Genomic DNA, 25,000 nt, shown 5'->3' with positions numbered 1-25,000 from the left:
TGCCTCTACTTACTGTGAGGAACTCACACCTTCAAGATGGCACCCGGACACATCCAGGGCAGTGGATGGACATAATGGAGACTGTCGTGTGATTGTGACCCCTCAGGTCTGTCCTCCTCTGTCTCCATGCGCAGAACCAGGCTGAGCTGGCGGAGCACGTGGCGAGGGAGGAGTTTGAGAAGCTGCACCACTTCCTCCGAGAGGAAGAGGCTAACCTGTTATCCTCACTGAAGGAGGAAGAGGAGGGGAAGAGCCAGAGGACGAAGGACAGGATAGAGAGAATCACAGAGGACATCGCCGGTCTGACAGACGCTATCAGAGAGACAGAGGAAGCCATGGCCACTGAAGATACCCTCTTCTTAAAGGTACAGTCCTCTCTTAAAGGTACAGTACTCTATATCTTAAGGTAAAAAACGTCCCCTTTTTCTAGGTGAAGGGTGATCTAATCCAGCATCTACCAATCAATCAATCAATCAACCAATCGTATCTGTTCTTTTCCCTACAGAACTTCAAGAGGATTTCTGAGAGGTGGGTCTTCTCCACCTTTTTAAAATCATCATGACAACTTTTACGACCAGGCTCATGGCCATAACAAAAAGGGAGACGCACACCGAATATAAGTAAAATAATCAAGAATTTAATAGAACTATAAACTAAACAATAATCAAATGGGGTATGAAAATCAGTGTATCAGGCATGTAGGTGAGTGTATGCAGTGAAATGTATGGTGAAGAGGGTGTTGTATGGTGTAGCATAACCAAACCAAACAAAGACAGAATAATGGTGCTGGTGGAGCACACAAGCGTGTGGCCTGGAGCGCCCTTTATGGCCACACAGGATATGGCAGCTGTCCCGAATTGTCCTGATTGGCAAACACACAGGGTCACCCATAGAGGGCCAGAGGGCCGTCACACCCCCCACCACAGAGACAGTGCCCCCAAGGGGACACTAGTAAAGCCCCAGACAAACCACACAGGAGAAGGACAGTTACAAACACGCACCAATAACACCACCGGTAAAAAAAAACGAATCCAACAAAACATGTACAGGCCCCGCACACCCCTGTCCATACCCAACCTCCCACTCCTCCAGCCTCAGCAACAGGATCCTGTGAAGCAGATTAAGAGGGGAAGAGACAGCAGGAAGGGAGGACACAGGCAACAGGACAAAAACAAAACACACTCAACAGGGCGCTCGGGACAACGCATCTGCCACTACGTTGTCCCTCCCCTTAATGTGACGAATGTCCAGAGTATAGGACTGTAACAACAAGGACCAACGAATGAGCCTCTGGTTAGGACATTTCAGGGAGTTAAGGAAAGTCAAGGGGTTATGGTCTGTATAAACCGTCACAGGAGCCAGACCAGAAACCAGGTATACATCAAAATGATGCAAAGCCCAGACAAGGGCGAGAGCTTCCTTCTCAATCACAGAATAATTCAGCTGGTATGAATTAAACTTTTTTGAGAAGAAGGGAGACACACACCGATCAAGTGGACCAGGCTACAGGTGCGCCCCCCGCCAATCAAGGGAGCCACACAAACACAACACAACAATGAACCGCCCAGAACAAAACCGACGAGCCCCCATTTGTTACGACCAGGCTCATGGCCATAACAAAAAGGGAGACACACACCGAATATAAGTAAAATAATCAAGAATTTAATAGAACTATAAACTAAACAATAATCAAATGGGGTATGAAAATCAGTGTATCAGGCATGTAGGTGAGTGTATGCAGTGAAATGTCTGGTGAAGAGGGTGTTGTATGGTGTAGCATAACCAAACAAAGCCAGAATAATGGTGCTGGTGGAGCACACAAGCGTGTGGCCTGGAGCGCCCTTTATGGCCACACAGGATATGGCAGCTGTCCCGAATTGTCCTGATTGGCAAACACACAGGGTCACCCATAGAGGGCCAGAGGGCCGTCACACCCCCCACCACAGAGACAGTGCCCCCAAGGGGACACTAGTAAAGCCCCAGACAAACCACACAGGAGAAGGACAGTTACAAACACGCACCAATAACACCACCGGTAAAAAAAAAAAACGAATCCAACAAAACATGTACAGGCCCCGCACACCCACGTCCATACCCAACCTCCCACTCCTCCAGCCTCAGCAACAGGATCCTGTGAAGCAGATTAAGAGGGGAAGAGACAGCAGGAAGGGAGGACACAGGCAACAGGGCGCTCGGGACAACGCATCTGCCACTACGTTGTCCCTCCCCTTAATGTGACGAATGTCCAGAGTATAGGACTGTAACAACAAGGACCAACGAATGAGCCTCTGGTTAGGACATTTCAGGGAGTTAAGGAAAGTCAAGGGGTTATGGTCTGTATAAACCGTCACAGGAGCCAGACCAGAAACCAGGTATACATCAAAATGATGCAAAGCCCAGACAAGGGCGAGAGCTTCCTTCTCAATCACAGAATAATTCAGCTGGTATGAATTAAACTTTTTTGAGAAGGGACACACACCGATCAAGTGGACCAGGCTACAGGTGCGCCCCCCGCCAATCAAGGGAGCCACACAAACACAACACAACAATGAACCGCCCAGAACAAAACCGACGAGCCCCCATTTGTTACGACCAGGCTCATGGCCATAACAAAAAGGGAGACACACACCGAATATAAGTAAAATAATCAAGAATTTAATAGAACTATAAACTAAACAATAATCAAATGGGGTATGAAAATCAGTGTATCAGGCATGTAGGTGAGTGTATGCAGTGAAATGTCTGGTGAAGAGGGTGTTGTATGGTGTAGCATAACCAAACCAAACAAAGACAGAATAATGGTGCTGGTGGAGCACACAAGCGTGTGGCCTGGAGCGCCCTTTATGGCCACACAGGATATGGCAGCTGTCCCGAATTGTCCTGATTGGCAAACAGACACAGGGTTACCCATAGAGGGCCAGAGGGCCGTCACACAACACACAGGGTTACCCATAGAGGGCCAGAGGGCCGTCACACAACCTTGTCATGGCAACCATGCTATTTTAACGCCTAGTTTACACTTTGTAAGACAAGCTATAGCTCATGGCTGCCATGGAAACCAAGCAAAAGACAATGCCCAGGCATTTCATTCCATGGCAACCGAGAGCCATGAGACATGAGCTACAGCTTTAACCTCGTCACGGCAACCAGGTCATATTGACCTTGTCATGACAACCATGTCACCTAAACGTCCTCACGGCAACCTTGTGGTGTTAACCGTGTGTGTGCCAGGGCCCAGGTGACGGTGGAGGACCCAGAGGAGGTGTCTGGATCTCTGCTGGGTCTGGCCCAGCTCCTGGGCGGCGTCAGGTACCGAGCCTGGGAGAAGATGCAGGGCGTGGTGCAGTACAGTGAGTACAGTACAGCCATGGTGTGGAATGGTAAACAGAGGTATTTGACCGACAGTATCTACCTAGATCTGTCAGAGTCTGACGTCTGGTGGGTCCTAGAACCAGGTAAGCCGGGACCAACGATCGCATGCATGCGCAGCGCACACAACTTTCTGGGGGGTGCGCTTTCGAAGCATGCCCTGATGGGAGGTTCCACTAGCCTGGTACGACCATCCCGTTCTCGCGAGCTCACGTTCTGTTTCACTAACGCAGAACGGTCTGGCCTTCGCCTCTCTCTCTCTCTCTCTCTCTCTCTCTCTCTCTCTCCCTCTCTCTCTCTCTCTCTCTCTCTCTCTCTCTCTCTCTCCCTCTCTCTCTCTTTGCCCTCCAGCCCCGGTGTCCCTGGACCCCAACACCGCGGACGCGTGCGTGACCGTGTCCAATAGCCTGTCCAGCGTGCGCCGCCGGGAGGACGAGGGGGAGGAGGACCAGCAGCACCTCCCTGACAACCCCGAGAGGTTCCGCTACCACGAGTGCGTCCTGGGCTCCGAGGCCTACAGTTCGGGCTCCCACAGCTGGGACGTGGAGGTGGGGGACAACAGCGGCTGGTCCCTGGGCGTGGCCCTGGACAGCGTCCAGAGGAAGGAGTGGTCTCCCCCCAGTCCGGAGAAGGGCCTGTGGGTCATCTGCTTCTCTGGGGGGCAGTACCGGGCCTGCACCCCCACCGGCACGCCCCTCACCCTGAAGAGGAAGCCGCAGAAGGTCAGGGTGCAGCTGGACCAGGACAGGGGCAAGCTCACCTTCTCAGACGCCAGCGACAACTCGCTGATCTACGCGTTCAAACAGCGCTTCACCAGGAAGGTGTTCCCGTACCTCTCGACCAGCTGCCGGAGGCACCCTCTGACCATCTCCGCTGGCAGGATCACCGTCACGGTGGAGTAGCGAGGCCTGGATACCCGTTAGCCTGGCGTCGCCAGCCTGATCATCACGTGAGCTCATTCTATTTCACGCCATAGAACAGTCTGGTCATTCAACCGCTCAAACTGAGTCCCAGCTAACCCGATACTGGTTGGGCCAATCACAACCATGTATCTAATATGAGGCAGGTTTGATGCAACGACTGTACCCACTTGATAGGATGATTCGAAGGCTGACCCACGTTTCCTTGCTCTGATTGGTTGTAGGTCTGTCCGGAGGTATTTGGTCTGTCAGTTGATGGCACCCCTTGGAAATCGAAAATAAACTCCGGATTTCCAGACACTTCGCATTTTTGCGAATTGGGATAGGGATACTCATCGCTCCAAACCAGAAAAGCTGGGCCCTTTTGAGATTACAGTTCTATCTTGTTCTATTTCTCTTTCTATAGACATATAAATATATACAGTATGTAGATATGAATAGATTCTCTAACTCTGTGTCTCCATTGTATGGTGTATATACTATTGCTGTGACATCTGCCACATTTCCAACCCTGGATCATAAGTATGCTAGTCAGTGCTACCAGTGTTGTGACATGCTCATTGCAGTTCTGAGTACCAATAGAAATAAAGGTTGCTGTGTTTTGCCTCCGTCTCTCCGTCCAATCACGTGTCCATCTGCACCAGGCTGTATCCCTGGAGAACCAGACACTTCCCCCCACACACACGTCTTCCAGGGTGGAGGAATGTTGGCATGCAAACTTGTTTTTAACCTTTAAAAGAAAACCCCCCCAAGCCCTTCAACGCACTCCAACCCCCTGGCAGCATATCAAGACCTAATCACCCACCCCCCCAACCAGACTGAAAATGAAGCTCCGCTAAATCTGAAATAGGCCTCGATACTTCAGCAGTGTTCATTCAATTTGATAAAAGAATCAATAAGAACAAGTCTTTTTTTTCCCCTCAAACTTTATTCATGACATGCTCACCATGCTGCATTAGGGACACAGAGAAATATTTACAATGCCACACAGGAACAGTAGAAAAAGACCCTTACTGGACAACTTTGCCTCAAATGATCACAACAGAGACGAACGCAAAACAGGTTTCCACGAACATCCTGGATTACAACACCGCTGGAGAAGAGATCTGTACAATACTGATGTTAAGTTGTTTTCATCTGGGCTACAAAAACAAACAACCGGACCGTGTAAAAGTACAAACATGAAAATGTTATCAAATGATATCCATTAGAAACTATATTTACACAGGTTTAAAAAGTAACAGTTTGGAACCAGCATGTTCCAGGGGTTACTGAGTAACGTGATGGTTCTGAGCCCTGGAGGTTGGGTCTGTAAAACACACAGTACGGGGAACGTCTATGATGGGGATTAAGATTAATATCAGGATTGAGATCAAGATTAAGACTAACACCAGTACACTGTATAGGACTATCATTAAACTCTTCTGACTTATGAAACCATGACAGCAAAGTAACAACATTAGCATTATGCTATTATCTCTCTCAGCTTCTATCACGTTTCTATCATAACAGGACAACACATACACATAAGGACAGTCTTCCTTTAAGTCTGCGGTTATCAAGTCTACTGACCTAATGAGAACCAACACGGATGGGCAGGAGAGGAGAGAGGGCAGCCTAAGCAGAGAGAGAGAGAGAGAGATGGAGGTAGAGAGAAAGAAAGAGAGAAAGAAGCAGCACTACTACATTTTGAGAGGTGTTCAGTGGTCTTAACGACAACTTTCATATCTCCCATTCGTCAGCATGTGACTGAAGCTGGATACATGATTATCTGAAGATAAGAGGACTCTGGATGTGAAGCTGCATGCAATGGAAACCTAGTAGTTATATGGAGATCTGACAGGGCTATGGAGATCTAGTGGTTGAATGCATATCGCGTGGATCTAGTATTTCTATTGAGATCTGGTGGGTTTGGATTCTGCTTAGAGGGCTTGGCTATTGTTCGGCTAGAAGGTAGAATTTTCATAATATCGACGGTAGAAGTACCGCGTCATTGTTGGGGTTTTTTTGACAGTTGGTTTACACATTTCTCGAGTGCATCTGGGAATGTTTGAATTCTTGCATTTATTTGAGTGTGGTTTTTGGAAGCCAGGTGTGAAGGGCTGTGTCTGCTTTGTCACCCCATTCGTCACCCAGCTCACGACAGGGATGTGATATTGGACCTGCCACCGGGGGGCGCTACGATGCGCTGGGTGGAGCGTCGTGGTATGTGGTCGTCTATCTGAGTTCCTGGAAGGAAGAGGGAGAGGAGGGGTAGGAGGATGAGTCATGGGAGTAGGGTTGAAGGAAACACAGATTTGGACTCTGCAAGTTTAGAGGTCAGGAGTCAAGTGGGTCATAGGTCAAGGGTTAGCTCTAGCTCTCACCAGATAGCGTGAACCCTGATTGGTGCAAGTTCCTGGTGGGGCCCGCAGGGATCTTCCCTGGGACCTGGGGCCCTCTAGTGGTGGGGGTGGGCGGGACAGACTTGGTCATACTGATGACATCATGGACCGGCCCATCATAGTTACCGCGGGGGACTCCTCGGGCCTCAGCCATCTGCCATGGAGACCAAAACACAGGGCCAGGTCAGCCTGTCTGACATATTCAACAACTTCAGAGTCAAGTTCAGGGTCAGGGTTAGAGGGAAGGGTCAGGGGTCATGGTTACAGGTCAGGGGGACTGGGTTTGGAGGTTAAGGGTCAGCGTTCTTACCCTGCTGCGAGCCTTGATCCTCTTGTAGACATAGTCAGGGAAGGCCTTCCTGGGAACGAAGCGCCCATAGCCCTCTGTGACGTTCAACTTCCCACCTTCTAGAACAATCCTGCCCCCACTAATGACCACCGCTGGCGCACCCCGACACTCCATCCCCTCAAAGATGTTCATCTCCACCGTCTGTGGAACACACACACACGCACAAACACACACACACACACAAACGCACACTGATGAATGATAACCAGATGCTAGCCAGGATGATAAGCTAACCAGATGCTAACCGAGTTGCTAAATTAAGCTAACCAGATGCTAACCTAGTTGCTAAATTAAGCTAACCAAATGCTAACCAGGTTGTTAAGATAAGCTAACCATATGCTAGCCAATCACTAACCAGGTTGTGGGATGTAGCAGAGAAGGTCCTGGTCTCCTTGGTGTTCCAGATGACGATGTCAGCATCCGAGCCCACGGCGATGCGACCCTTACGGGGGTACAGGTTGAAGAGCTTGGCGGCGTTGGTGCTGGTCACCGCCACAAACTCATTCTCATCCATTTTACCTGTTGCCTGGACGGAAAACACAGTCACTACTGGCAATTAGCACAGTGCAGTCTGTTACATGAGGATTGAAGCGCGTGTCCTTGCTGGTCACATGTCCCTGCTGGCCTATCACAGCCTTGTCCCAGACAACAGAGTCTCTCCTACCACAGCCTTGTCCCAGACAACAGAGTCTCTCCTACCACAGCCTTGTCCCAGACAACAGAGTCTCTCCTACCACAGCCTTGTCCCAGACGATGGAGAGTCTCTCCTCGATGCCGTTGGTTCCCTCTGGGATGAGCGTGAAGTTGTCCTTCCCCACGGCCTTCTGGGACGTGGAGAAAGTGCTGTGAGCACTGGCCGTCACCTGGAGGTCACCGCTGACAACCAGGAGAAGCATACGTAAGTCAGGTCACCAATGAATGATGTCATCGTCATGGACTACAATCACAAGGCTACAGGGTCAGTCGAACCACAGTGTTAAGCCAGGGTTAGGGTTGAGTTTAGGTTTAAATGAAGGTCATGGTAGAGGTTGTGGTTGTGGTTATAGATGTGGAGTTTCTCACCAGGAGAGGAGGGAGTTGAGGTATTCTGGGGTGCCAGGGTCGGTGTTGAGGGGCGGAGACATGACGAGGGCAGCAGCCTTGGCCCAGTTCTTAGACCAATAGTGAGAGCCGTCTGTTCCGAGGCTGGCTGTGATTGGCTCGCCGTAAACCACCATGCCTGGAAATATGGCAAAAAGAAGTTAACAAAACAAAGTTAAGACCAGATTCTCAAATTTTTCCAAATCATTCAGAAACATGCGTGTTTAAATGCACATAAAGCAAATTCAATCCAAACTTAAGTGATGAGGTAGCCCTGCTTGAAAGCTAAATGAGGTTCCTCAGACGACGAGGAGGTCACACTTTTTTAGTCAGTAACAGCTACCCAGTCTTACCCTTCTTCCTAGCCTTGGCAATGACATCAGCGGCAGTCTTACTCATCACCTTGGTAACGTAGAGAGGGCAGTTGGCCTGCTTGGCAATGGTGATGGCTCGGTACACGGCCTCTGTCTCCACCTAGTGGACAAAGTACAACACTGTCAGTCCTTAAAGTGACTCCCCATAAGACCTGGGTCAATTACATGGATCAGTTTCTAGAAACTATTTGAATGTAATTGAGGCATTTTTGCCTTCCAGTTAGTACTTATGGAACCAATCCATTGGGGCGGACTGGGAAAAGAGACATCAAGCTCACCAAGTATTTGACAGTATATAGACCCAGTCCTTCATCCTACCACCCAACCCTATACCCCCCACACATGCTACTAACCCTGGGGGGCAGGGGCAGGGGGCAGAGGTCGTGGTCAGCCAGTGTCCTTACCTCCTCTGGGTGGGACAGAGAGTGTCCCTCAGGCCCAGTGATTCCCAGCTCTAGAAGCTTCTTCTGCTCCTAGAGAGAGAGAGAGAGAGAGAGGGAGAGAGGGAGAGAGAGAGAGGGGGGGAGAGAGAGAGAGGGAGAGAGAGATAGAGAGAGAGGGAGAGAGAGAGGGAGAGAGAGAGGGAGAGAGAGATTGAGAGAGAGGGAGAGAGAGAGAGAGAGAGAGAATGAAAGGGGGGGGCAGAGAGAGACAGGGGTTAGGAGAGACCGTAGAGAGAACCCTCATAGAGACAGCATGTAGAGAGTTAGGGTCAGGGTCAGAGTGATGACAGAGTCTAGAGTTAGGGTCAGGGTTAGGGTCAGGGGTCAGGATCAGAGTCTACTCTACCTCGTCAACGATGTCTCCGTTCTCCGCGTGGACCTGAGCGATGGCCCCCAGATCACGCAGGACGCCAAAGATCTCATACATCTGAAACACAGAGGAGAGTTTACCGTGTTTCACAGCAGTAGATTAGTAGTGTTGCATCATATACCAGCAGGGGCGTCAACCAAAACAACCGAGGGGGCACAAGATAGCGAAGCACGTGCGAGGCGTTGGTAGACACATTTTTGTGTTTTAGAAACAAAACAAAATCCACCGGGAAGAAACCAAATCCACCGGGAAAGAGGGTGTTTGGCTTTTTGAAAGAGGTTATGGTGGCTTTTCGACGTGGTCTATGACATAATTAAAATAATACATTCAGCTCAGTAGAGAAAATAATCATAGCTCTGCATTGTAAAATGTAATGGTAAACAAACAATAACAGAAATGTAAAAAAATAAAATAAAAAAAAAACAAATCTGAGGGGGCACGTGCCCCTCAAGTTCTATAGGCATGACGCTTCTGTATACCAGAGCGCTGTCTCTTTAAGAAGGTACCTGGGAGTCAGAGCTCTGGTATTTGTCCTTGTAGCCCATGAAGACCAAAAAGGAGTTGACCCCTGCAATGAACACAAAAAGGACAAGGTCAATTCATATGGTCCCTGTAATGCTTCCTTATCTGTGTGTGTGTGTGTGTGTGTGTGTGTGTGTGTGTGTGTGTGTGTGTGTGTGTGTGTGTGTGTGTGTGTGTGTGAGAGAGAGAGAGAGAGAGAGAGACAGAGAGAGAGAGAGAGAGAGAGATGATAGAGATAGAGACAGAGAGAGACAGAGAGTGAGAAAGAGTTGATAGAGAGACAGACAGAGAGAGATAGAGAGACAGAGAGAGACAGACAGAGAGATAGAGAGATAGACAGAGAGAGAGAATGAGAAAGAGATGATAGAGAGAGATGATAGAGAGAGAGTGCGAGAGAGACAGACAGAGAGAAAGAGAGAGAGAGAGAGAGAGAGAGTGCAAGAGAAACAGACAGAGAGAAAGAGAGAGAGAGAGAGAGAGAGAGAGAGAGAGAGAGAGAGTGCGAGAGAGACAGACAGAGAGAAAGAGAGAGAGAGTGAGAGAGAGAGAGAGAGAGATAGAGACAGAGAGAGAGAGAGGGAGGATGAGGGTACGGACTGAGTTAGAGGGCCATGTCAGACTGGGTTGTCTGTCTCTGTGGATTTAAGAGAGTGAGCTTCATCTCAGTCTGGCCCAGAGACGTCCCCTCCAGACTCACTCACCCTCATTACACACACACACACACACACACACACACACACACACACACACACACACACACACACACACACACACTCCAGACTCACTCACCCTCATTACACACACACACACACACACACACACACACACACACACACACACACACACACACTCCAGCCTCACTCACCCTCATTACACACACACACACACACACACACACACACACACACTCCAGCCTCTCTCACCCTCATTACACACACACACACACACACACACACACACACACACACACACACACAGACACACACACACACACTCCAGCCTCTCTCACCCTCATTACACACACACACACACACACACACACACACACACACACACACACACACACACACACACACACTCCAGCCTCACTCACCCTCATGACACACAGGAGAGCCTACTGCTAGCCACACACACACACTCACACACACACACACACACACACACACACACACACACACACACACACACACGCACACACACACACACAGAGACACACAAACTCTCTCTCTCTCTGTCACACACACACACACACACCTTGGTCCTTGACCAAGCTCTCCATCTCCTCAAACACGCCCTCGTGCCAGCGGGTGATATCCATGTGCAGGGAGTAGTCGCAGCACGACCTCTTGTCAGCGATATCCCTCCACTGGTCATAGGCCCCCAGCAGGCTGGAGCCGGGCTCAGGAAGCACATGGTCAACTGGAGGACAGACAGAGGAGAGAAGATGCCCTCACACTGGTCACTCACACTGGTCACTCACACTGGTCACTCACACTGGTCACTCATACTGGTCACTCACACTGGTCACTCACACTGGTCACTCACACTGGTCTATCATACTGGTCACTCATACTGGTCACTCACACTGGTTAATCACACTGGTCACTCACACTGGTCACTCACACTGGTCAATCACACTGGTCACTCACACTGGTCACTCACACTGGTCACTCACACTGGTCACTCACACTGGTCAATCACACTGGTCAATCACACTGGTCAATCATACTGGTCACTCACACTGGTCACTCACACTGGTCAATCATACTGGTCACTCACACTGGTCACTCACACTGGTCAATCACACTGGTCAATCATACTGGTCACTCACACTGGTCACTCACACTGGACATTCACACTGGTCACTTACACTGGTCAATCACACTGGTCACTCATACTGGTCACTCACACTGGTCACTCACACTGGTCACTCACACTGGACATTCACACTGGTCACTTACACTGGTCAATCACACTGGTCAATCACACTGGTCACTCACACTGGACATTCACACTGGTCAAAAAGAGACCAGTGGCATGTAGGTTGGGTTGGGCTAGTATTAGGGTTGTGTTGGGCTTGTATTAGGGTTGGCTTGGGCTAGTATTAGGGTTGGGTTGGGCTAGTATTAGGGTTGTGTTGGGCTTGTATTAGGGTTGGCTTGGGCTAGTATTAGGGTTGGGTTGAGCTAGTATTAGGGTTGGGTTGAGCTAGTATTTGGGTTGGGTTGGGCTTGTATTAGGGTTGTGTTGGGCTTGTATTAGGGTTGGGTTGGGCTAGTATTAGGGTTGGGTTGGGCTAGTATTAGGGTTGAGTTGGGCTAGTATTAGGGTTGGGTTGGGCTAGTATTAGGGTTGAGGTTGGGTTGGGCTTGTATTAGGGTTGAGTTGGGCTAGTATTAGGGTTGGGTTGGGCTTGTATTAGGGTTGGGTTGGGCTAGTATTAGGGTTGGGTTGGGCTTGTATTAGGGTTGAGTTGGGCTAGTATTAGGGTTGGGTTGGGCTTGTATTAGGGTTGGGTTGGGCTTGTATTAGGGTTGGGTTGGGCTAGTATTAGGGTTGGGTTGGGCTTGTATTAGGGTTGGCTTGGGCTTGTATTAGGGTTGGCTTGGGCTAGTATTAGGGTTGGGTTGGGCTTGTATTAGGGTTGAGGTTGGGCCTGGGGTTAGAATGAGGGCTGGGTTGCCACCCTAACTTGAGGTCAGGGGTCAAGGTCAGGGTTCAAGGTCAGTGCGGCCGTACTGATCATGGTGGTGCCCCCGGCCAGCGCTGCCTTGGTGCCGTGGTAGAAGTCGTCTGCGGGGCTCATGCCCAGGTGAGGCGCCTGCAGGCTGGTGTTGGGGTCGACGCCCCCGGGGATCACGATGTGACCGTAGGCGTCGACCGTCTTCACGCCTCCGGGGACAATCAGGTTCTCTCCTATCTGCCTGTGAGGCAGCAGCCACAACAAAAACAACAACAGTCAATACTACTTCTTCTTTCTGCCTCAGAGGCAGCAACACTTAGCAGCACCTCCGATATACGCCCGTGGGACAACAACAACAACAACAACAAAACATAATGAGTCCTGTCTGCCTGAGAGGCAGCAACAGTTAGGATCACTGTATCTCCCTGTTTTGCGAGGCATTAACAGTGAGGCAGCAATAGTTAAGAATAACTCTTCAATCAGAAATATGGTTATTTCTTCATCACTGTATTTCTGCATCACTGACTCCTTGGGAAGTATAGTATTAATACTATGAGCATAAAAACCAGGTGTAAAATTTTTTCAACGCCCATCGCCTACTTGATAGTGCCGTCCTCCACGTAGATATCAGCGTAGAAAGACTGGTCGTCGTTGACAACCTTCCCACCTTTGATGATGAGGCGGTCATTCTGGTAAGGAGGAGAGGGGAGACGGCGTCAGGATGAGAGAGGACAGCAGGACAAGGGAACGAGCACAACGCGCCGGCCTCATCCCATCCCCGGGATGATCCTGCTTAATCGGTACAGGAGGGATTAGTAATTTGGAGGATCAGTAATCTGGAGAGATCAGTAATCTGAAGAGATCAGTACATGACCATGGAGCGGTTCGGCGGTTCAGTGTTTGAAAGGAACAGTCAGGAGGCGGAGCTTCAGTAACGGGGGACGAGGCTGCTGATGTGGGGAAAACAGGGAACATCATGTCCAGAAGCGCCTCCCTGGGAGGATGGAGCAGACATGGCGCCGCCGTGAGACATGCAGATGGGAGGATGAAGCAGACATGGCGCCGCCGTGAGACATGCAGATGGGAGGATGAAGCAGACATGGCGCCGCCGTGAGACATGCAGATGCCTAAAAGGCTGCGGTCTAGTTTAAATGCTGTGGTCGTAACGAGCCGCGCTGAGAGGAGGAGGGCGCCGGATGAGATGCAGGGTGACGGATGAGGAGGCTGGAGGGAGAAACGGATGAGGCCAGCGTGGCGGGGCTGCTGGGTGGGTGTGTCTGACTGAAGCTTCACCTAAATATGCCTCTGCACAGTAGTACTGGCTGCGTCTGGATTATTGGGAATACAGACATAATTTATATAATTGCTCCAAAGAACAACAGGCTAATCTAGAATCGATATGACATATATGGACATGGGAGTTTAATTATTTCAAACTGCCCAGTTTAAAGAGTAATGTAAGATGCAGAGCACATAATATATTTTTTTGCCTTGGTCTTTAGTTTAATGACGGGGGATGTAGGTTAAGTTGATTCATCAGTGTGGGTTCGATGTGGGCTCGGTTTGTTATAATAACCTCCTTACGGAAACAAAGAGAGAGTTATACCGAATGAGAAGAAGTGGGTCACCCAGAGACGAGGCCCTCTCATTCCACTGTGCCCAATTACGCGGAAGGGAATGGGATTCTATATCCACCCCGTGATAACTACGCCCAATCTTCCTACTGTACTCTGCTTGGATGAATCTGCGCTTCTCTAAGACGAGCCAAACCCTTGATGTGCTAGACGGCCCGGCCCCGGTTACCGTCTGAGCACGAGCTCGTCCGGTGACTAGTGAGCAGCCCCGCGGGGACAAACGCGTCTCTGCGACGTTTACGATGACATTATTATAGGCAAGAACTCATATCGTGTTCTGTTGTACAGTACCTGATAAAACTCCGTTCCCAGTCAAATTAATTGGATAATCCATCCAATACGAGAACAATGATCATTTTAATAGGGAGGCCGCCATGATTAATTGAACCATTCATTGAATAACCACCGCTATCAATATTCAATATTCACAGCCTAATGCAATCGTAAAATCGCAAAGAATGTCTACCTACCGACAAACGGGGGATGTTCTTCTTGCCTTGGAACGACATGCCGGCCGGTGAACGGGAGCTGGGATTTCCGACGGTAGAGAGCACGAGACTGAATGGCCGCGCCCGGTAATGCTCGAGCCTGCCGGTAGTACCGGGTATGAAGCCGAGTGTAGCTGTCGCTTTACAGTATTCCCTATCAACTACTCAGTATTGCCACCAGATAATGGTGCGGTTTTATCTGATTGTTTTGGGTTGAGCCGTGTCCCTAGTCGTAGAGATGGATCCCTTCTCTTCAGCGCGGTGACCATCTGTCTTATTAATATTCTGTCTTATTAATATTCTACACACGGAGGGCGAGGAGGGGAGCGGCTGAAAGCTGGTCTCTCTCTCAACACTGATTTTAAAGTAGCCTCCACCGTCACATGCATTCTGCAGGGATGGGGCACTGCATGTGAGTCTCTTGAGACTGAGAAAGACTAGTAAATAATAATAAAGAAATAAAGCTTTGATTGATTGATTGATAGTCCTCGTCATAGACTGGGGTGTGAAATAAATCAATAACATTCAATAGCATTTTATTTACCCCAACACGATTTGATTAGCCTATTTTGTAAAGTTTAGGATGTTGTTAAGAACATGTTAGAAGTTGCAAAATACGTTATTTTTGTGTACCAATGAATTACCTCCCTCTTGCCAGTGTGCGCGCGGTGTCCGGTGGGGTTACCGATGCTCTGACCCCGGGAGCGCGAGCCTGGGTCGAACCGGGCGGCTGGACTCGGTGTCCCGCTGACAGACGAGAGGTTGCTCAGGTGTCCCGTGTCACTGACCTCGTCCTGGTGGCACCTGTCCCCGTGGCGAGTCCTGCCATGCCGTCTCTGTGTGTTTGGGCTGAACGACTCAAAATTCAACGTTTTGTTTTCGAACGCGCCCTCCACATTACAAAACATGCCCCCGAATTTGACCCTTGGTTTGGGACTGTCCGTCCCCAGTCTGGACAGCAAAGAGCCCTCGTCGTCATCCTTGACCAGCGCTCTCCGCTCGGCCATAGTCAGATCGATGTTGTTCTAAGGAAAGTAAAAGTTAATGCAGACAAGAATAATATTCCAAATCTACCAGAGGAGCACTTTTATAGCAGGGACTCAGTTGGTTTCCAGCTCTCCAAGGCTCTGTGCAACCTCCGTCTAGACTAGAGGACGGTCAGTGGCGTGCCTATTTTATATGCCACCCTGGGCGACCCCCCCGCTGCTGGGGACGGCTAGTGGAAGTGACGGAGCTGTCCAGCTGGGCGTGGTGCTGAAGCACCTGAGGCCGGATACATGCAGAGGGCCGTGGGATGTGCTTCCTTCCATCACCATCACCACGCCTAGACGTTAGGAGGCCCAGCCCAGCCTCCACTCTCTCTCTAGGTGTTAGGAGGCCCAGCCCAACCTCCACTCTCTCTCTAGGTGTTAGGAGGCCCAGCCCAACCTCCTCTCTCTCTCTAGGTGTTAGGAGGCCCAGTCCAACCTCCTCTCTCTCTCTAGATGTTAGGAGGCCCAGCCCAACCTCCACTCTCTCTCTAGATGTTAGGAGGCCCAGCCCAACCTCCACTATCTCTCTAGGTGTTAGGAGGCCCAGCCCAACCTCCACTATCTCTCTAGGTGTTTAGGGGTACAGTAGTATTTTAGGCTCATCTCAAGTGGAAGGTATCTCTCAGAGTTTCCTAGTGTGCCGTGTCCTAGTGTGTCATATCCTAATGTGCATTTCCATTAGTGCACAATGCCCTAGTGTCTATTGCCCTAATCTTCACTGTCCTAGTCTAGTGTGTAGGGTCCTAGTCTAGTGTGTAGTGTCCTAGTCTAGTGTGTAGTGTAGTGTCCTAGTATAGTCTGCAGTGTCCTAGTCTAGTGTGCAGTGTCCTAGTCTAGTGTGTAGTGTCCTAGTCTAGTGTGCAGTGTCCTAGTCTAGTGTGTAGTGTCCTAGTCGAGTGTGCAGTGTACTAGTCTAGTGTGCAGTGTCCTAGTTTAGTGTGTAGTGTCCTAGTCTAGTGTGCAGTGTCCTAGTCTAGTGTGTAGTGTCCTAGTTTAGTGTGTAGTGTCCTAGTCTAGTGTGTAGTGTCCTAGTCTAGTGTGTAGTGTCCTAGTTTAGTGTGCAGTGTCCTAGTCTAGTGTATAGTGTGCTACTCTAGTGTGCAGTGTCCTAGTCTAGTGTGTAGTGTCCTAGTTTAGTGTGTAGTGTCCTAGTCTAGTGTATAGTGTGCTACTCTAGTGTGTAGTGTCCTAGTCTAGTGTGTAGTGTCCTAGTCTAGTGTTTAGTGTCCTAGTCTAGTGTATAGTGTCCTAGTCTAGTGTGCAGTGTCCTAGTCTAGTGTGTAGTGTACTAGTCTAGTGTGCAGTGTCCTAGTTTAGTGTGTAGTGTCCTAGTCTAGTGTGCAGTGTCCTAGTCTAGTGTGCAGTGTCCTAGTTTAGTGTGTAGTGTCCTAGTCTAGTGTGTAGTGTCCTAGTTTAGTGTGTAGTGTCCTAGTCTAGTGTGTAGTATCCTAGTTTAGTGTGTAGTGTCCTAGTCTAGTGTGCAGTGTCCTAGTCTAGTGTGTAGTGTCCTAGTCTAGTGTGTAGTGTCCTAGTCTAGTGTGCAGTGTACTAGTTTAGTGTTTAGTGTCCTAGTCTAGTGTGTAGTGTCCTAGTTTAGTGTGTAGTGTCCTAGTCTAGTGTCCTAGTTTAGTGTGCAGTGTCCTAGTCTAGTGTATAGTGTGCTACTCTAGTGTGTAGTGTCTTGGTACTTGGCTTGGTACGGAGCAGAGCAGCCTCGACTAGCCAAGGTCAGCCATGTCTCACAACCAGCCAGCCGTGTTAACACGCATCCATGAACACATCATATCTGTCCCCAACGCCACACGCCTGGCTGGGCTGTCATGGCAGGCAGCGCCACGGTAGCCCCGAGCCTCGGATCACAAAAAGGGAAAACTCACAATCCCTTTTCTCTTCTGAGAAATTTATTCCAAAATCTTTGACCCATTTACATGAAAACCGGGTGTGTAAAGCCAGCGCTGTTCGGCTGTGGTAAAACGATGAGGTTGAGGAGATAGCTTCCAGTCTGGCCACAGCCTGAGGGGGCGGAGTTACCACAGTGGTGGGGGGGGGGTCAGAGATAGAATGGAGGGAGAGAGAGGATTGTGACGAGAGATGGGAGGGAGAGAGAAGGGTGAGTTAGAAAGGGAGGGAGAGAGAGGGGGAGAGAGGGGGAGGGAGAATGAGAAGAGGGGGAGAGAGAGAGAGAGAGAAGGGAGGGAGGATGAGGGAGGCTGCTGGAGAGGAGTGAGAGATGGGAGGATGAGAGAGGGAGGGATGAAGGTATATCTCAGATGGGAGGATGAGAGAGTGAGGGATGAAGGTATATCTCAGATGGGAGGATGAGAGAGGGAGGGATGAAGGTATATCTCAGATGGGAGGATGAGAGAGGGAGGGATGAAGGTATATCTCAGATGGGAGGATGAGAGAGGGAGGGATGAAGGTATATCTCAGATGGGAGGATGAGAGAGGGAGGGATGAAGGTATATCTCAGATGGGAGGATGAGAGAGGGAGGGATGAAGGTATATCTCAGATGGGAGGATGAGAGAGGGAGGGATGAAGGTATATCTCAGATGGGAGGATGAGAGAGGGAGGGATGAAGGTATATCTCTCAGTTCTTCATTCTTCCACAGGGAAGCAGTCAGGAGCACCACCTGCTCAGCAGGGAAAAACAACTTCAATGTCAGAATCTAGAAAGTCCTGAACCACTGAAGTCTTCCACACACACACACACACACACACACACACACACACACACACACACACACACACACACGCCACTCCAATACGGGCCACGCTTCGCTACGGCTTCAGAGAGTTGGCTGCACTAAAATCAGCGCTCAGTCTTTAAAAACAATCACACACATCAGCCCTCCGGTGGCGGTCATAGCTGGTTGTCATGGTGACCACCGCTCCCAGGATGGTGATGTCACATCCTGTCTCCCAGGAGGAAGTGTAGAGACCAATCTGGAGACCTGTTGACAACAGTAATAATAATTAGATATAGAATTTAGAATTATCTAGAATAATACAGTTTTATCTTCAATATTGTCTAAATGGACAGAAAACATATCTGTGGACCTTAGGCAGTTAAGGACTAAATTACGTTTTTATGATATTATTGCAATGTCATTTATTGTCGATTATGGTTTATTATTTTTGATGTATAATAATTTATCTGGCCTTTGGCAATGAGAAAATGAATGGTGATATTCTCAGGGTGGAACACGCCACTAGGGGGCGTAGGTTGTCCCTTTCAAACATCAAATTATATAGCAGAGTATAGCAGAGTATAGGAGCTGTATTATAAAGCAGAGTATAGCAGAGTATAGCAGCACCGACCTGACAGACGCTCTCTGAGAAGCTAAGACCAGAGGATGAAGGCTAGAGAAAAAAATAGAAATAAAAATAAAAACTGAACAAAAAGAACAAGAACAGAACAGAGAAAGAGAGAACAGGGTCACCTGACTGAAAGACACTCTAGTCAGAATATAGACAGTATATCATCTTTGATCAATTCAACTGTGACTTCCTCTATTCCTGACCCGGATAGAATCAGGGTTCAATCTGAAGGTACCTTCTCCTCCAGTTCCTTAATCTGTCGTTTCTGTGCTTCGATCCACTCCTCCAGCTCTCTGACTCTCTGCAAACAAACACACAGCACAAGTGAGGAGGTGATGCTAGGATGGAAAGGTTAGCCTGCTAGCTACGCTCTGCGCTAGGATGGAGAGGTTAGCTACGCTCTGCGCTAGGATGGAGAGGTTAGCTACGCTCTGCGCTAGGATGGAGAGGTTAGCCTGCTAGCTGCGCTCTGCGCTAGGATGGAGAGGTTAGCTTGCTAGCTGTGCTCTGCGCTAGGATGGAGAGGTTAGCTACGCTCTGCGCTAGGATGGAGAGGTTAGCCTGCTAGCGCGCCTGCTGAGTGGGCAGAGGGACGTACCTGCTGAGCCTGCTGAGTGGGCAGAGGGACGTACCTGCTGAGCCTGCTGAGTGGGCAGAGGGACGTACCTGCTGAGCCTGCTGTAGCAGGTCCATCCTCTCCCGGAGGATCTGGGAGTCTCTCTCCCGTAGCTCGCTGAGCACCTGCCTCTTCCACTGCTCCACGGCCCTCCTCAGCCTCTCCCTCTCGTCCTCCGTCAGGGCCTCCGACAGCTTGGCCCCGGCCTCCTGCTGCAGGGCGTCAAACAGCATGGCCTCCAGCTCCAGGATCCGCTATGCGTGGGGGAGGGGAGGGAGGGAGAGAGAGAGAGAGAGAGAGAGAGAGAGAAAGAGAGAGAGAGAGTGCAGAAAAACCCAGTTTGTAAAAGTGGGAGTTGCAGTTACAGCTAATGACCACCAGGGTGCAGAAAACCCCCGTTTGTGATCGTGGTTACTTGAGCGGTTCTTCATTGTAGTTGCAGAGCAGCATCACTATCATCATGTGAGGTCAGGGGTCAGGGGTCAGGGGTCAGGGTTCTCACCTTATGAGCCTGATCCATCGACTGCTTCCTGTAATCCAGCTCCTCATCTAAGTAGCCTTTCTGTTTACTGAAGAGATGCTAGAGAGGACACACACACACAGACACACACACACACACACATCTGACATCCTGTTTGTGTGAGGGGTACTGGCTGTGATATACTGTAAGCCACCAGGGTGTGGCAGAGGAACCCAGTTCCAAGCAGCAGCAGGAAGGAAGTCGAAAGGAACACATGCTGGAGATCAACAGCCAAGTTACCTTCTCACTTTCAATGTCCAGCATTTTCTGTTGCAAAGCGGATTTGGTGACTTCTATAGACTCAAGCCACTGAAAGGAGAAGATAACATGTATTGATAAGTGTATTGATAAGCAGGGACAGGTTAAGCAAGGGTCGGCGCAGTCGAGAGTTCAAGCTACCTTCTCGGCCAGGGTCAGGACCGTCCTCGCATGGATGACCACCACCTGCTCATCGTTGGACAGAGTCTGTGTGCAAGGACAAATAGAAAAGTTATCGGATGTCAGGAACAAACACATACAAGATAGTTCTTGATCACTGTTGGGCTACATACAGTACGTGCGCCCACGTCCCACACGCGTGTACTGTACCTAATACATACATACATGTCCACATACACGTAGTCACATGTACTTAGTAAAAGGAACATACACTTACGGCGTTATCCCCCAGAATGTCCAGTTTCTTCATCAGTTCTGTGATAATGATGTCCTGAGAGAGAGAGAGGAGAGGGTTCATATGTCTGTTACTGTCTGTTACTCTGTCACTGTTACTGTCTGTTACTGTTACTCTGTCACTGTTACTGTCTGTTACTCCTGGTAGGATGTAGGGTTTAGTGTGTAGTGCCCTGGGTAGGATGTAGGGTTTAGTGTGTAGGGTTTAGTGTATAGGGCCCTGGGTAGGATGTAGGGTTTAGTGTGTAGGGTTTAGTGTGCAGTACCCTGGGTAGGATGTAGTGTTCAGTGTGTAGGGTTCAGTGTGTAGTGTTCAGTGTGTAGGGTTTAGTGTGTAGGGTTCAGTGTGTAGTGTTCAGTGTGTAGTGTTCAGTGTGTAGGGTTCAGTGTGTAGTGTTCAGTGTGTAGTGTTTAGTGTGTAGTGTGTAGTGTTCAGTGTGTAGGGTTCAGTGTGTAGTGTTCAGTGTGTAGTGTTCAGTGTGTAGTGTTTAGTGTGTAGTGTTCAGTGTGTAGTGTTCAGTGTGTAGGGTTTAGTGTGCAGGGTTCAGTGTGTAGTGTTCAGTGTGTAGTGTTTAGTGTGTAGTGTTCAGTGTGTAGGGTTTAGTGTGTAGGGTTCAGTGTGTAGGGTTTAGTGTGTAGTGTTTAGTGTGTAGGGTTCAGTGTGTAGGGTTCAGTGTGTAGTGTTCAGTGTGTAGGGTTCAGTGTGTAGTGTTCAGTGTGTAGGGTGTAGTGTGTAGTGTGTAGTGTTCAGTGTGTAGGGTTCAGTGTGTAGTATTTAGTGTATAGTGTTCAGTGTGTAGGGTTTAGTGTGTAGGGTTCAGTGTGTAGGGTTCAGTGTGTAGGGTTCAGTGTGTAGTGTTTAGTGTGTAGTGTTTAGTGTGTAGTGTTTAGTGTGTAGTGTTCAGTGTGTAGTGTGTAGTGTGTAGTGTTCAGTGTGTAGTGTTCAGTGTGTAGGGTTTAGTGTGTAGGGTTCAGTGTGTAGGGTTTAGTGTGTAGTGTTTAGTGTGTAGTGTTTAGTGTGTAGGGTTTAGTGTGTAGTGTTTAGTGTGTAGTGTTCAGTGTGTAGTGTTTAGTGTGTAGTGTTTAGTGTGTAGTGTTCAGTGTGTAGTGTTCAGTGTGTAGGGTATAGTGTGTAGTGTTCAGTGTGTAGGGTTTAGTGTGTAGTGTTCAGTGTGTAGTGTTTAGTGTGTAGTGTTCAGTGTGTAGGGTTCAGTGTGTAGGGTTTAGTGTGTAGTGTTCAGTGTGTAGTGTGTAGTGTGTAGTGTGTAGTGTTCAGTGTGTAGTGTTTAGTGTGTAGTGTTCAGTGTGTAGTGTGTAGTGTGTAGTGTTTAGTGTGTAGTGTTCAGTGTGTAGTGTTCAGACTCACGTGGACGCCCTCCGCCTCGCAGTAGAGCTGCAGGGGGCTGATCCCCTCAGAGAAGAGAACCTGCTGGAAGCTCAGGCCTGGGGACCTCCTCTCACGCTCCTGCAACACGGAACCAGGGAACATTAGAACATGACAAACAGAACATGCACTGCACATGGACGCTTGTGGGAACATGAGGAACACAGGAACACAAGGACAAAAATAAAAATACAATCCACTGGTCAGGCTGGAACACAAGCTCCTGTAGATGAGTTAAAATGGAGCTCCAGATAGCACATATTAAAAATGCTTGTTCTTTATTGTGTGTGACGCTTCGAGTCAAAGGCTCTTCCTCAGATGTCAGAGGAAGACCCTTCGGCTCGAAACATTAATTGCACTCGCAATAAATAATTTTAATGGGCTATCTGGTGTGCAGAACTCTATTTTTAACTTAGCGGAAAGGAGCATTAGAACATGAGAATGTGTGTGTGTGTGCGTGTGTGTGTGGAGGAGGAACATCACCTCCAGTTCTAGGATGCGGAATTCTAAGAGCTCGTTCTGGTCCTTGGCATCCTGGATGTCGTTCTTGAGTCGAGACTCCTCCGTCTCCATGTGCTTCACCTGGTCACACAGGGTCGTTTCCAGGGTTACTGGTCACACAGGGTCGTTTCCAGGGTTACTGGTCACACATGGTCGTTTCTAGGGTTACTGGTCACACATGGTCGTTTCTAGGGTTACTGGTCACACATGGTTGTTTCCAGGGTTACTGGTCACACATGGTTGTTTCCAGGGTTACTGGTCACACATGGTTGTTTCTAGGGTTACTGGTCACACATGGTTGTTTCCAGGGTTACTGGTCACACATGGTTGTTTCCAGGGTTACTGGTCACACATGGTTGTTTCTAGGGTTACTGTTCACACATGGTTGTTTCTAGGGTTACTGGTCACACATGGTCGTTTCTAGGGTTACTGGTCACACATGATTGTTTCTAGGGTTACTGGTCACACATGGTTGTTTCCAGGGTTACTGGTCACACATGGTTGTTTCTAGGGTTACTGGTCACACATGGTTGTTTCCAGGGTTACTGGTCACACATGGTTGTTTCCAGGGTTACTGGTCACACATGGTTGTTTCTAGGGTTACTGGTCACATGGTTGTTTCTAGGGTTACTGTACATCTCCAGTCCCAGTCCCCTTCTATCACACGCGTGTTCTCAAACCTTTTCGATTAGTTCCTGGTTTCTGTGATATAGAGCCTGCTTCTCTTCAATCCATTTGACATCCTGAAGACAGAAAATAAGAGTACACACACACACACACACACACACACACACCCATACACACATACACATGCACGCACGCACACACGCACAGACAGACACAAACACACACACACGCACAATATCATTGTTATGGCAGGTGGACCTGCGTGTCATGTGTGTGTGTGTGTGTGTGTGTGTGTGTGTGGTCTAACCAGGCCTTGCTGGGCCAGGGCAGATTCCAGGTCTTGTATCCTGGTTTGGTAGAACAGCAGCTGTGCTTGAAGCTGCTCTCTTATCTGACAGAGAGGAAAGAGAGAGAGAGAGAGAGAGAGAGAGAGAGAGAGAGAGAGACGACCATATCACAGCTTAGTAGGGGTGAGAAACACAGAAACACATAGAGGAGCAGGCAGACAGACAGACAGACAGACATACAGACAGACAGGCAGACAGACAGACAGACAGACAGACAGACAGACAGGCAGACAGACAGACAGACAGACAGGCAGACAGACAGACAGACAGGCAGACAGACAGACAGACAGACAGACAGACAGACAGACAGGCAGACAGACAGACAGACAGACAGAGAGAGAGACAGTCAGGCAGACAGACAGACAGACAGACAGACAGGCAGACAGACAGACGTGAGTGTGGAGTGACAGACAGACAGACCAGTCCTCACCTTCAGCTCCTTCTCCGCGTCGAAGGTCCCGCCCACCTGCTCCTGCAGGAGCGCGTAGGCCCTCTGGAGAGCCTGGTACTCCATGGTCAGCTGGCGGAACCTCAACTCTGTCTCCTCACGCACCATACCCTGCCACACACACACACACACACACACACACACACACACACACACACACACACACACACACACACACACACACACACACACACCACACACAGGGGACAGAGATAGGGTTAGGGTAGGGGCTTAAGGCTACAGGGTTAAGGGTTAGAGGGTAGAGGTCAGGGGTCATTACCTCCTCTGGGTCGTCGTCCGGAGTGCAGGGGGTGCGATCGGTGTGGACAGAGACAGACGAGCCGTCCGAGTCCGGGGACCCGTCCTCGTCGTAGCCGAAGAACGTCTCCACCACCGGCTGCCAGACCAGCGATAACAGAGACACTTGACCTCTGACCTGGTCCATCACAGCCCTCATCAAGTAGAGCTCTACTGGGTTTCTACTGCATCTCTACTGTGGGTTCTACCTGACCTCATACCTGACAGGCGCGGAGGGCCTTCTTCCTCCGGACAGAATCCTGCCTCCGGTACCTCAACAACATGTCTCTCTCCTGAAGACGAGGAGGAGGAGAGGAGGAGGAGGAGAGGAGGAGGAGGAGAGGAGGAGGAGAGAGGGCAGGAGAGGAGGAGGAGAGGAGGAGAAGAGAGGGCAGAAAGAGAAAGGGACAAAGAACGGAGGGAAAGAATAAAGAAAGCAAGGAAGGAAGGAAGGAAGGAAGCAAGGAAGGAAGGAAGGAAGGAAGGAAGGAGAGAAGGAAGGAAGGAAGGAAGGAAGGAAGGAAGGAAGGAAGGAAGGAAGGAAGGAAGGAAGGAAGGAAGGAAGGAAGGAAGGAAGGAAGGAAAGGATGTAGGGAAGAAAATAAGAAAGAGAAAAAAGGAA

The 25,000-nt window shown here is 49.4% G+C and overlaps 3 protein-coding genes across 4 annotated transcripts in view; 1 reads left to right on the top strand and 2 right to left on the bottom strand.

Annotated features, from left to right (window-relative positions):
- The window catches only part of LOC311326925 (E3 ubiquitin-protein ligase TRIM35), a gene marked incomplete at both ends in the record, with an annotated part of 6,010 nt that extends 1,739 nt beyond the window's left edge, over positions 1-4,271 (top strand). The window contains 4 exons of the mRNA XM_084459904.1: positions 135-365; positions 1,093-1,157; positions 3,232-3,350; positions 3,721-4,271. Coding sequence (XP_084316030.1) covers positions 135-365; positions 1,093-1,157; positions 3,232-3,350; positions 3,721-4,271 — 966 coding nt within the window. The remainder of the gene's footprint in view (positions 1-134; positions 366-1,092; positions 1,158-3,231; positions 3,351-3,720) is intronic.
- Positions 4,272-6,426: 2,155 nt separating this feature from the next.
- On the bottom strand, positions 6,427-15,623 carry dpysl4 (dihydropyrimidinase like 4; the record flags this gene model as incomplete). Of its 2 annotated transcripts, none has more annotated exons than XM_084459952.1 (14): positions 6,427-6,518; positions 6,656-6,827; positions 6,984-7,163; positions 7,378-7,548; positions 7,757-7,898; positions 8,085-8,241; positions 8,456-8,576; positions 8,881-8,949; positions 9,266-9,346; positions 9,796-9,857; positions 11,066-11,230; positions 12,551-12,735; positions 13,095-13,183; positions 15,261-15,623. In XM_084459952.1, the coding sequence occupies 14 exons, from the start codon at positions 15,621-15,623 to the stop codon at positions 6,427-6,429; spliced, it is 2,049 nt and encodes a 682-aa protein (XP_084316078.1). The 2 variants fall into 2 exon arrangements, with proteins under 2 accessions (XP_084316078.1, XP_084316079.1); XM_084459953.1 differs by lacking the exon at positions 15,261-15,623 and adding an exon at positions 14,599-14,637.
- Positions 15,624-18,988: 3,365 nt separating this feature from the next.
- Positions 18,989-25,000, bottom strand: part of jakmip3 (Janus kinase and microtubule interacting protein 3) — a gene marked incomplete at both ends in the record, with an annotated part of 13,584 nt that continues 7,572 nt past the window's right edge. Inside the window, 14 exons of the mRNA XM_084459976.1 lie at positions 18,989-19,039; positions 19,202-19,267; positions 19,633-19,836; positions 20,085-20,162; positions 20,343-20,411; positions 20,502-20,567; positions 20,758-20,811; positions 22,141-22,239; positions 22,642-22,740; positions 23,340-23,402; positions 23,594-23,677; positions 24,064-24,192; positions 24,362-24,478; positions 24,600-24,671. Coding sequence (XP_084316102.1) covers positions 18,989-19,039; positions 19,202-19,267; positions 19,633-19,836; positions 20,085-20,162; positions 20,343-20,411; positions 20,502-20,567; positions 20,758-20,811; positions 22,141-22,239; positions 22,642-22,740; positions 23,340-23,402; positions 23,594-23,677; positions 24,064-24,192; positions 24,362-24,478; positions 24,600-24,671 — 1,251 coding nt within the window. The remainder of the gene's footprint in view (positions 19,040-19,201; positions 19,268-19,632; positions 19,837-20,084; positions 20,163-20,342; positions 20,412-20,501; positions 20,568-20,757; positions 20,812-22,140; positions 22,240-22,641; positions 22,741-23,339; positions 23,403-23,593; positions 23,678-24,063; positions 24,193-24,361; positions 24,479-24,599; positions 24,672-25,000) is intronic.

The sequence above is a fragment of the Borostomias antarcticus genome, assembly GCF_949987555.1.
Source record: "Borostomias antarcticus genome assembly, chromosome: 29".
Lineage (NCBI taxonomy): Eukaryota > Metazoa > Chordata > Actinopteri > Stomiiformes > Stomiidae > Borostomias > Borostomias antarcticus.
Note: the sequence above shows the minus strand (reverse complement) of the source record. Positions and strands in the feature narration are given on the sequence as shown.